Below are 11,482 nucleotides of genomic sequence, written 5' to 3' on the forward strand. Positions count from 1 at the left end.
TGAGAAGAGAGGGAGTAGCAGAGGAAGGCTTGCCATGTGACCATCAAGACAGAGATCGGAATGATGAACCAACAAGCCAAGGATTGCTGGGAACCACGAGAAGCTGGAAGAGAAAAAGTAGGATGCTTTCTTTAGCCTTTGGGGAACATGGCCCTGCTGACACCTTGATTTTGAACTTGTAGCTTTAAAAATTATGAGAAAATAGATTTCTGTTGTTTTAAGCCACATACTCTGTGGTGCTTTCTTATGACAACCCCAGGAAACTCATACAGTGGACAACGCACCCTTCATCTCTCAAGGTTTGGTGGAAGCTTCCTAAAATTCTGGCCCTGGATGAAGTCATGGCTGTAGGACTCAGGCTGATGAAAGGAACAATTTTGGGGTCTTTTGATCTTAACTAAAGAGGCCAGTGGTCCAGGCAACCACACAAATAGACCTTAAGAGGTTTAGAGAATTAGGAAGATAATTTGCATTTGGTAACCAAGATACTCCTTTATAGTAATGACCGCTGCTACTAACCGAGCTCTCTTTGGTGCTTTTTCCATATCTATGATGCCATTTAATTCTTAAAGCCCAGGGGACAATTGTTACAATGTCTGTTTCACAGATCTGACACGAGGCCCAAACAGGTGAAGGAACTTAAGTCACACGGCTGATAAGTGACAGAGGGAGGATCCGCCCCACAGTCCGGGCTCTGCGGCCACTGCTGGTGCTGCCCGTGGGATGATAGGGGAACTTAATTTCTATTTGAAATTTGTTATTTAGATGTCATACAAACAATACTATACCAGCAGATGAGAAGGAAACAAGCCAGGTTTCCTCATCCTTCCCCAGACATCTGTCTGCTGCCTGCCAAGGGTCACTAGGCCCAGATCCTGACGTGAAGGAAACAGAAACCACCCCAGTCCTAGGGTCACTCTTGCCTCCTTAACAAACCCATCATTTTCACTAAGGGCTTCATTCTAGACCTTTTCTCTGTATCTGGATGATTTCTACATATCATCCTCATGTAATTTTGTATCGTGTTCTTTTTGAATAGTACAACCCCAATGTTTTTGTTGCTGAGTGAGATTTATTCTTATTATTTAATGGTGGCCTGATAAGTGGGATTTGGGTGGACTGAGTGGTTGATCATGATTCACTCAGTTCCTTCATGGTGAGCCTTTCTTTTCTGTTGTTCTTTGGCCATGAGACTCTTGGGAAGATGCAGGAGGCATCTTGCTGCTCTCTCCTGAGCCCAAGCTTTGGTCCCTGAGTTGCTAAGCAGTGGGAGAAGGACCTTCCCTAACTTCTCTTTGCTTTTGTTGTCCCCATGTAGAAGATGGCAGTGGTCATGAGCGAATATCTAGGATCTCCATAATAAATAGTAGTTTGACACCCTGCCACTTCTGGGTCGGTCACACAACTGTCCTCTGCCCACGCCCGCCCCCTGCTCCTGGCCCTGCATGCCTGGCATCAGGCAATCTCTCCAGCCAGAGGCCAGGGGAGAGGAGTGGGTGGCCCCAGGGCTTCCCACAGCTCATGGAGTCCTACTGGGCAGACTGGAGAAGGTTGTTACTACAGCTCATGGGATGTGACAATATGGTAAGCTTCTGGAACACCATCCTGTCATTGGTGGAAATTCTTAGGACATCTGAGCCTAACCCGATGAGCACGTAGCTACAGGAGAATGTGGCTGACTTCCAGGAGAGCAACAAACAGCAATAATAACACAACGATGACAAACGTATGCCAGCCAACGTTTATTATTTATTATGTACTAGGCACCGTGCTAAGCACTTTAATCTTCGAACAACTCTAAGAGCTGGGTACTGTTCATCTCCATCACACAGATGGGAAGGCCAAGGCTCTGCGTGGAAGCGACTCGCCTGCAGACACACAGCTGGTAAGTGGTGGGGCCAGGGGTCCAGGTGAGTGCATCTGACTACAGAGCCTGAGTTACTTGTGAGAACATCACTCGTCAGAGTGCTAGGTGACCGAGCTGTCAGTCACTGTTTGCTCCGTTCAGTCTTCTGTTTCATCCGGGTGGGCGTGTCTGGGGGGATCCCCGGAGCCCAGAGCTGGGTCCATTCAGAGGGTCCCTGGAGCTCCGAGGGGTCACGGTTCCATGTGGTGGTTCTCTCGACACAGGGAGCCGAGGGCTTTCAGGAAGAGTTTTCTGAAGGAGGAGGACACGACGTTGTACAGGACAGGGGTCACCGCTGAACTAACGTAGAAAAGTGTGTTTGTCACCAGGTAGAAATAGTGATAGAAATTGTAGAGTGCCCTGGAAGAGAAACCCGGGAGGGCGTGTTAGAAGACCTGCACCTCCTCACCGCGCCCACCCCTTTCTTCTGGAGAAGCCATCTCCCCTCCGAAGGGCAGGTGAGGAAGGCTCATTTTCTGCTACCAGGAGCTGTGGCAGAATTCGATAAATGGTCCATCAACAGCTGCCCTTGGCAGGTGCGCTCCACCTGGCCTCCGAGTCCCTGTTCCCCATGTAGTTCCTGGCCCCCTGCACAGTGAAAAGGGCACGTGCCGACTCTCAGGGGCCACTGCTGAGCCCACGGAGATGCTGAGGGCCTCCTGCTGTTGGGTGAGGTCCAGGAGATGTGGCTTCCCTAAGTGAACGCCTTTCTGAGAAGCCACACGCTTCGCTACCAGGATTCTCAGCCGTGGGAAGGGCTTTGCATGTGCATCTGTGTGTAAGGGGAGGTGGAAGCTCTTGAGGATGCAGCTTCTGTTGGCACAGCCATTTCCTTGGAGGCTGCATGGATCTCTCTTTTCCTGGATGTTTGCTTTCCACTTAGGATCAGGGGCACAGTGATATCCCAAAGGAAGACAGTAGATTCTCTCCTCTTTTCCAGTTGGGACCCAAAAGACGTATATGGTCTGTCTCTGTCTCTGTCTAAGGGGCCCTTTAGCTCATGGACTCAGGGAGGCTCTGAGGCCTCCTGCCCTCCCTTTGCAGTAGCAAGGTCTTCTCCCTGCTCCCCCCACCTGTGGGCTGCTCCATCCTGTGGTCAGGATGCCCAAAGCCTTGATCACCATTAAGACCTTTCCGTCACGTGACCATATCAGTTCAGTGAAGTTGCTAGAAAATGCCCTGTTCCGGACCCCCAGCTCAGAGGGTTTGAGGGCACAGACTGGGCAGGACCAGCTAGAGGGGAGGCCAGAGTTCCAAAAGATCCAGCAACTGGGAATCCCTGTGGAGAGCATAGAAAGTCCCAGGCCCCCCCAGTGGCCCTTCCCTACACGCTTGGGTCCCTCTGCTGCACCTACCCAGTCCACCCGTCATCGGAAACGTAGCAGTACATGAGCCTGCGGACGTGGTACGGCATCCAGCAGACGACATGCACACCCACAATGGCTCCTGCAGAACAGGTGGGGAAGGACAGAGCGACAGGGAGCAAACGCTCCCAGTTACGCCATCTCCAGGAAGATGCCGAGCTGACCACAGCATTTCACTGGAACTTGTTCCCGGAATCCAGGGGTTGGGAGGGAACGTTGTGGCTATCGGACACATCCTTATCTGGATCTGCAGCCAAACCTGATGGCACCCTGATGTCTGGGTGAATACCCACTTTAACCCCACCTGGACACTGACATGATTCTGGAAACTTCTATAACCTCTATAACCTCCTCCTGACTACCAGAATATACTCTCAAACCAGGACTAGATGTTCCCACCTGATTGTCTAACTGCAGAGACAACTGAACTTAAATGTCATAAGCCTCTTCTGTTCCTTTTGCGGATTGACTGGTACTCCACCATCCGTCTAGTGTTCAACCCTTAAGCCAGATTGTCGGTTGATCATTCCATTACCCCCAGATCCAAACTACTAAAAAGCTCTTTCCTTGCATCTCTCCATTGCTCCCTCCTCACCTCTACTGTCCCACCCAAGGGCTCCTGTCTCCCCTCCACCAGACGGTGAGAGCAGTCTCCCAATTCACCCCTTTGTCCCTAACCTCCTAGCCCTTCCATCCCCTCCTCTACACCTGCCATGACCGGTAAATCCATTTGGTTGTCCTGTGTGTCTTCTGGACCAGGACATAGACATCAACTGGGAGCTTGGTAGAAATGCAGAGTCTCGGGCCCACCCAGAGCTACGGAATCAGAATCTCTGGATTGGGGCCCGGCAGCCTGTGTTTTATAACACTCCACACTGTTCTCACACGCACGGAAGCTGGAGAAGCGTCGCCTACACTCCAGAGACTGCAGAGTAAAACCTATCTCCAAAGCCAACCTCCGTGCATTCTTGGACGTTGAGTCTCTGTGCTACCCGTTGTCTATGGAAGAAAGTCCAGGCACATCATGGGCTGCCTCTATTCTTGTCACCTCACATGACACTTAGCTTTTGCACTGCTGTCCTGCGGACAACACTGGGGACATTGAAGAGAGCAGACCCTGACCTCATTCAGTCTTTCCAGACCTTAGTGAGCACCTGCATTACTGCAGATGTTGGGAAAGACTTGTTTCCTGTGCCTCTTAATGTCTGCCCTAGAGGCCAAGTTGACCTAGAGACTTAGAAAAACCAACCAACAATCAATGTTGTATCAAGGAAAGCAAGGAGTTGGTGGGGAAGTAGGCCGGGGACCCAGCTGGCCTGCGTTTTCCACTCCCAGACTGTCCCTGAACATTGCTGCTTCTTATATTCATCCATAGGCTGGACTCCCTGAAAACCAACTGGGAATCTGCTTGTCTTTATGCGTTACTCCCTGGAGCAGATGGGGGTTTCATGTACAGAATTTGCATTCTAGCCTTTAGTCATACCACCAAACCTTCTGGAAGCCTGTTGGCGATCATACAGTTTCCCTAAGGCGTAGAGAAAAAGTGAGCCTGGAGAGAGGTAGCAACTTGCTCAAGGTCACTTGGACAGGGGTTAGGGGAGACATCCCTGGGGCCCCTGCACCTCCGCTCAGGACAGTGTTACTGAGTACTTAACTGAGAACCTGGACGCTGTGCTGGAGACGGCGGAGACGGCTGGAGTCCTTGTGTCGCACCAGGCTGGCCCGGCCCCCCGGGGGGAGCGTCCTCCTCGCCTCACTCGTTAGCTCCATGTGGCTGGGGGTGGGGCTGGCTGGGGTAGACGTGGACGGCACCTGGGAGCAGAGGGCCACCAGGTGGCTCACAGTGACCCCGTTCAGGAAGGCAGTTAATGCCAAGGGGAGCACGAAGGATACCAGCACATTCACCTGTAAAGGTAATTCCATGGCTTATGGTGGTGGCCCCAAGGCTCTGTGATGCTCTGGCCATCAGGCTGTGCCCAGGGCCCAGGAATCTGCAGCAGCAGGAGTGGGGTGGGGGGGACGACAGCAGGGCTACAAGATAAGGTTGAGACGCTTCTCAGAAAGATGGGAAAGTACAATAAAAATAGGAGAGACAACAAGAACATTTGGGATTAGTTGAGGACACTCATGGTCTAAGTAACAGTGGGTTCCAGAAAGCAAATAGAGAAAACAAAGGGGAGGAAATAATTTTTTAAAATAAACCACATTGAAGAAAATTTTTCTAAGAGTGAAGGACATAAGCTTCCAGATTAAAAGGCTGCCTGAGGGCCCAAGGATGAAAATAAGTCCACATCAAGGCATGTTCTTGGGACTTTGAGCATGCTGTGAGTAAAGAAGACCTTGAAAACTTCCAGAAGGATAAGACAGAGCGCATACAAAGGTGGGAAACCAGAATGGCACTGGACTTCTTTAAGGCAGCCGTGGGAGCTGGAAAACAGTGGAGTGATGCTTTACAACTTGTGAGGAATTCTCTGCCTGGCCATAATCTGGAACATTTTCAGACATGCAGAATTGCACTTTTTTTTTCTTCTGTGGACCTTTTCTCAGGTCACAGGAGGTTACGAGAGCATGTGTTCCATCAAAATAAGGTTGTAAACCAATAAAGAGATACCCAGGATCCAAAAATAGGGTCCGTGGCAGAAGGGCAGAGTGAGGGGAGATGCGGCCGCACATCCAGCTAGATTGGAGCAGGAGCGGGGGCTCCAGGGGCGGCCGGAGGATGCGACTGACAGTTGCCCGAATGGGTCTGGACGTACTGAGATAGTATTTATACTTCTAGTAGATGAGTAAAACATGCACGAGAAATAGATCACAGGAAACTAAGCCAATTGAAAAAAGACCATTGATGGTGGCAGGGAAGCAAACGTGACGTGGGGAAGGAACTATAAGGAACGGTTAGCATAGCTCCAGTACGCAAGTACTGAGCGTAAGACGAAGCTTATTATACCCTGCCGTAATTGCCCTGGAGGAGCGGTGAGAAGTGTGTGTGGATGCGGGACGAGGAGGGGAGGGTGGCCGTGTGACAGACAGCAGGATGCTTGTTCTCTCCAGTGAGAAGACACTGCATAAAATGAGAAAACTGCGAAGTCAAGCAGGCGTGTTCTTTAGAACTATGTAGGCAAAGAGCAGCTAGAGCTAAGGGGAACAGAAGCTGCCCCTCAACAAGAGAATAGAAACCAGAGTGTGAAGGGGCCGTAAGGGGAACAGATGTTTTATGTTACAAGCCTTGTAACATAGTTACTAGTTGATATTTTTTGACTTATGGAAAACAAGCTTATTATATAATACCTTGGTTTTTTTTTTATGTTTAATTTTTAAAATTCAAGGTTTATGGGGCACCTGGATGGTTCAGTTGGTGGAAGGTCTGATTCTCAATTTCAGCTCCGGTCATGATCTTGGGGTCGTGGGATTGGGTCCCATGTCAGGTTCTGCACAGAGAGCAGAGTCTGCCTGAGTTTCTTTCCCCTCTGTTCTTCCCCGTGCTTGTGCTCTCTCCCTCTCTCTCAAATAAATAAATGAACAAAATCTTAAAAAAAAAAAATTTAAAGTGTATGTGTTGTAGGGTTTTTCCTCATTGGTTCTGTGTGAAAAATTTGTTTTAAACTGAACACTTTAAGATATTATTATTTTTTAAAGATCTATTTATTGGGATGCCTGGGTGGCTCAGTTGGTTAAGCAGCTGCCTTAGGCTCAGGTCATGATCCCATCATCCTGGGATCGAGTCCCACATCGGGCTCCTTGCTGGGCTGGGAGCCTGCTTCTCCCTCTGCCTCTGCCTGCCACTCTGTCTGCCTGTGCTCGCTCTCTCTCCCTCTCTCTCTCTCTGATAAATAAATAAAAAAAAATCTTAAAAAAAAAATAAAGATCTATTTATTTATTTTGATGGGGACGGAAGGGGAGTGGGAAAGAAAGAATCCTCAAGCAGATTTTTGAGCTGAGTATAGGGTCCCACAGGAAGCTTGATCCCAGAACCCCAGGATCACGACCTGAGCTGAAATGGACAGTCCAACCCTTAATCATCTGAGCCAGCCAGGTACCCCTAAACTGAACATTATGTTCTTTTTACTTTTTTTCTGTTAAAAAAAATATTTGTTTGAGAGAGTGTGCGAGTGAGAGAAGGAACAGGGGGAGAGGGAGGGAGAAGCAGGTTCTCCGCTGAGCAGGGAGCCCGATGCGGGGCTCAATCTCAGGACTCCGGGATCATGACCGAGCTGAAGGCAGACACTGAAACATTTTAATAACATTTTAAAGCGTTTAATAACACTTAATAACACTTCAAAATTGGTGGAAAATATCTGGGTTGGGTGCTGTAGCTTTTTAAGGAGTTATCACTCATGCTCTTATGTGTGCCCACAAATCAGCAGCACGAAGAGATAAATAAAACACTGAGTGACAGTCATTTTAGTTTGTTGCAAAACCAAGCAGGGGTTTTAGCAGCAGCAACATGCTTATTATCAAATTGTAACTTTAATAGCAGTCAAGACAGAAATCGAAGGTAAAAAATATATTCATCAGTTAGTAATTAATCTTTGGGAGCTTTGAAGTACTATACAGTTTTTTGTACTTTCAATAACTATGAGCAATTTTTTTTTTTTTTTTTTTTTTTGGTGGTCAAAAAGCACACAGATAAGGACCGTGAGCGATAAGGCACTGAAAAAGAAGGTGCACCGAAATAATCCTAATTTGAGTTTGGTTACCTTGTTGTGTTAACATAGACTGTATGTCTCAGGTTAAACATTTTAAAAATTTATTTATAAATATAAATATTTATAAAGAATATTTTATAAATATAAATATTAATATATAAGAATATAAATATTCTTCATATAAAAATATTTTATAAATATTAATATTATATAAGAATGTAAAGATTCTTCAAATAAAAAATATTTTATAAATATTAATATTAATATATAAGAATATAAATATTATTCAAATAAAAATATTTTATAAATATTAATATTATATAAGAATGTAAAGATTCTTCAAATAAAATATTTTATAAATATTAATATTATATAAGAATATAAATATTCTTCATATAAAAATATTTTATAAATATTAATATTATATAAGAATATAAATATTCTTCAAATAAAATATTCTATAAATGTTAATATTATATATGAATATAAATATTCTTCAAATAAAAATATTTTATAAATATTAATATTATATAAAAATATAAATATTCTTCAATGTTTGTTACTGTTACTGTGAAGGAATTCGCTACATATGTCAAAAACTTGCCCCTGGTGCATTTCAGTTTCTATTGCATTAGTTTGCACCACATAAAGTAAACTATGAAAGCTGCATATTCACAGCACAGACCTTGCTAGGCTCTCTCCCTACCCTAAGCCCGACTCCAAAATAGGTGCAGCCTGGAAGCTACCACCATAGTCTGTGAAGACTGGTGGGCCTTGGCTCCCAAGCCTTTTGAGCAGGTGGTTGCTGGTTCATTGCCACGGCCACACCAGGGTGCAGAAGGGAGCTGCACAGTCAGACCTTAGGCAGGAGCTGTGGGGCTCCGACTGTTCAGCTAGATCATTCTGCTGCAGCTCAGAATCTGTGTAGAGGCTGCTGGGAGGTCGATGGGTGCTCTGGCTATGTGGTTCTGTGGCGGTGATGTGCTTGGGCTGGCATGGGGGAACAATGTGTGGACTGGACCCATGAGGTCTCAGGTCATGACTAGTTGACCTGATGTGCTAGGAGGAGCAGCTCCCACTATTTCACTTTTTAAAAATTTTTAAAAATATTTTATTTCTTTATTTGACAGATAACACAAGTAGGCAGAGAGGCAAGCAGAGAGGGAGAGGAGGAAGCAGGCTCCCCACGGAGCAGAGAGCCCGATGCGAGCTCCCACTATTTCAATGGGTCCCCTCCTTCTGACTGCTGTCTGGAGTCCCCGCAAGACGAGTTTCCTTAGTGTCATTACTGTTCTGCCTGCTGTGTGTTTGCTTTTGTTCCTGTCTTTTTTATCATCATGTCCAGATTTGGGTAAAGAATTTGACAACCCACGAACATGTCTGATATACGAAGTGGATTTTTAAAAATTAGGGATTCTACCTTGCGGCTTCTGAGTAATTCCCCGTAGTGACCCTAGTCAGCAACTTCTGAAGCCAACTGGAAAGTTTTCTATCAGGTTTAACTTAAAATTTTCCAAATTCTTGCTAAGGCTGCAATTAATACATGTATTTCTTCTGAAATCCTTCATTAATATTGAATATTCAGGCCTGTCTTTTGTATCTCCACAAAAATCTCTTTAAGCTGGATATTCTGCAGTGAGGCTGAATAAAGATGGTTAGTTTTGATGATTAAAAAAAAAAGTAGAAAGCTGGAATGGGTCATGAAATCTATATTTTTACAGTCTCCCCTCCCCCACAATTATTTTGCCTAGTGATGTTTGGTCACTACTTCTGTAACACTGGGAAGAACGCGGACTTTCAGAGTTAGTTTTTTGAATTCAAATCTGAACTTCTCTTAGTGCCTCATCTTTGCCAAGCCCCGTCCCGGTCCTTCCTAAAATGGGGCAGTGAGACCCAAATTTCCGGGGTGGGGGGCGGTCGCGAATATTGGAAGTGAAAACACAGGCCCGTTAGCCTCCCCCTCCCCCCCTTACCTGAATGAAAACCTGGAGCGTGGCGCGGCTCACCAGCACGGTGCACACGCGCGAGGCGGGCTCGGGCTCCCCGCCAGCCGTCTCCACCTCGTACTTCTGCCCCATGATGATTGCCATGGGCAGGGCGAGGCCGAGCGAGACGGCCCAGATGAGCGACAGCAGGCGGCGGGTCCGACGCGGGGACAGCAGGCGGCGGGCGCGCAAGGGCTGGCACACAGCCAGGCAGCGCTCGGCGCTCAGGCCGGCTACGCTCAGCACGGTGGTGTAGGCGCACAGCTCGCGCACGAAGTAGTAAGCGCGGCAGCCCAGGTCGCCGAACACCCAGGGGTAGTGGAACCACACGAAGTTGTAGAGCTCCATGGGCACGCTGACCAGCAGCAGCAGCAGCCCGGAGAGCGCCAGGCTGAGCACGTGGTAGCGCAGGCGCCCCGGGGGCCCGGCGCGCCCCTTCAGCACCACGTGCACGGACAGCGCATTGCCCGCCGTGCCCAGGGCGAAGATGAGCGAGTAGAGCGCGGTGAACAGCACCTTGGCCCAGAGGCGCGTGTCCACGCCCAGCCGGGCGTCCAGGCTCAGCGCGGGATCCGAGCTGGGCCTCGGGGGCCGCGGGCTGCTGCTCTCCATCCCGCTCCCGCGGCCGGCGCTCCCTCCCTCTCACTGGGCGCAGACTGGGCGAGCTGCCCAGGGAGGAGAGCGAGCGCCTCCTCCTCTCCTGGAACCTCCAGAATGGGAGGACCCGCCCCCCCGGGAGGGTGCCCCTGAGCAAACTCCCTGGCGGGACAGGACAGAGAGTGTAAGCCCGGCTGCTGCGTTTACATTTCTCTCGGTTCAGTTCAACCCCCGGGAGCACTGGGTGCTGGGTGGGAGGGATACAGAGGGGTTGGGCCTGACTTACCAGCTGTGTGAAGTTGGGCAAGTTTTCTAACTTCTCAATCCATTTCTGCATTGAAGAAAATATTATCTACACTGCCGAATCTCCGTGAAGATTAAATGAGCCATGGGGCACCTGGGTGGCTCAGTGGTTTGGGCTGCTGCCTTCCGCTCGGGTCATGATCTCAGGGTCCTGGGATCGAGCCCCGCATCGGGCTCTCTGCTCTGCAGGAAGCCTGCTTCCCTCTCTCTCTCTCTCTGCCTGCCTCTCTGCGTACTTGTGATCTCTGTCTGTCAAATAAATAAATAAAATCTTTAAAAAAAACAAAAAAGATTAAATGAGCCAATCTGTGAGAAAGCTCCAAACCTTCAGCCTAAAGAGGCATCCCTCGGGTCCCCTGCACCTGACTGGGTCCTGCTGTGCTGCTGTGTGTGTGGAGTCCCAGAGACAGCTGCCCAAGGCCTTGCCCGAACTTGGCCGCTGTGCAGCTGGTACTCTTCTTGCTGAAGGGCTGTTTGAGCACCCCACGAACATGCTCCAGGGATTCCCTGGTCACCGATAGATGTGTCCTTAGGGTATCAGGCTTTCCTGGGGTTTTAGGATGTTGTTCCCATGGAGCAGGGTGAGGAAGTAAAGTGTGCTTTAACATGCTTTAAAACCTTTCATTGGTCTCTCTCCTTAACCCTTGTAAATGCCAGAACTTTAGAGTTAAAAGGCCCTTA

The 11,482-nt window shown here is 48.3% G+C and overlaps 1 protein-coding gene across 3 annotated transcripts; it reads right to left on the reverse strand.

The window, feature by feature from the left end:
• Positions 1-1,727: 1,727 nt before the first annotated feature.
• Positions 1,728-10,532, reverse strand: NTSR2 (neurotensin receptor 2). 3 transcript variants are annotated; one of them, XM_082743644.1, is made up of 4 exons: positions 9,890-10,532; positions 4,926-5,082; positions 3,262-3,352; positions 1,728-2,266 (listed from the first exon to the last, which is right to left on the reverse strand). In XM_082743644.1, the coding sequence occupies exons 1-4, from the start codon at positions 10,511-10,513 to the stop codon at positions 2,098-2,100; spliced, it is 1,041 nt and encodes a 346-aa protein (XP_082599770.1). In that variant the 5' UTR covers positions 10,514-10,532; the 3' UTR covers positions 1,728-2,097. The 3 variants fall into 3 exon arrangements, with proteins under 3 accessions (XP_082599770.1, XP_082599769.1, XP_082599771.1); XM_082743643.1 differs by having other exon boundaries at positions 4,926-5,175; XM_082743645.1 differs by lacking the exon at positions 3,262-3,352 and having other exon boundaries at positions 2,144-2,266; positions 4,926-5,175.
• Between the last annotated feature and the right edge of the window lie 950 nt (positions 10,533-11,482).

Source organism: Mustela nivalis (assembly GCF_964662115.1).
Source record: "Mustela nivalis genome assembly, chromosome: 8".
Taxonomy (NCBI): domain Eukaryota; kingdom Metazoa; phylum Chordata; class Mammalia; order Carnivora; family Mustelidae; genus Mustela; species Mustela nivalis.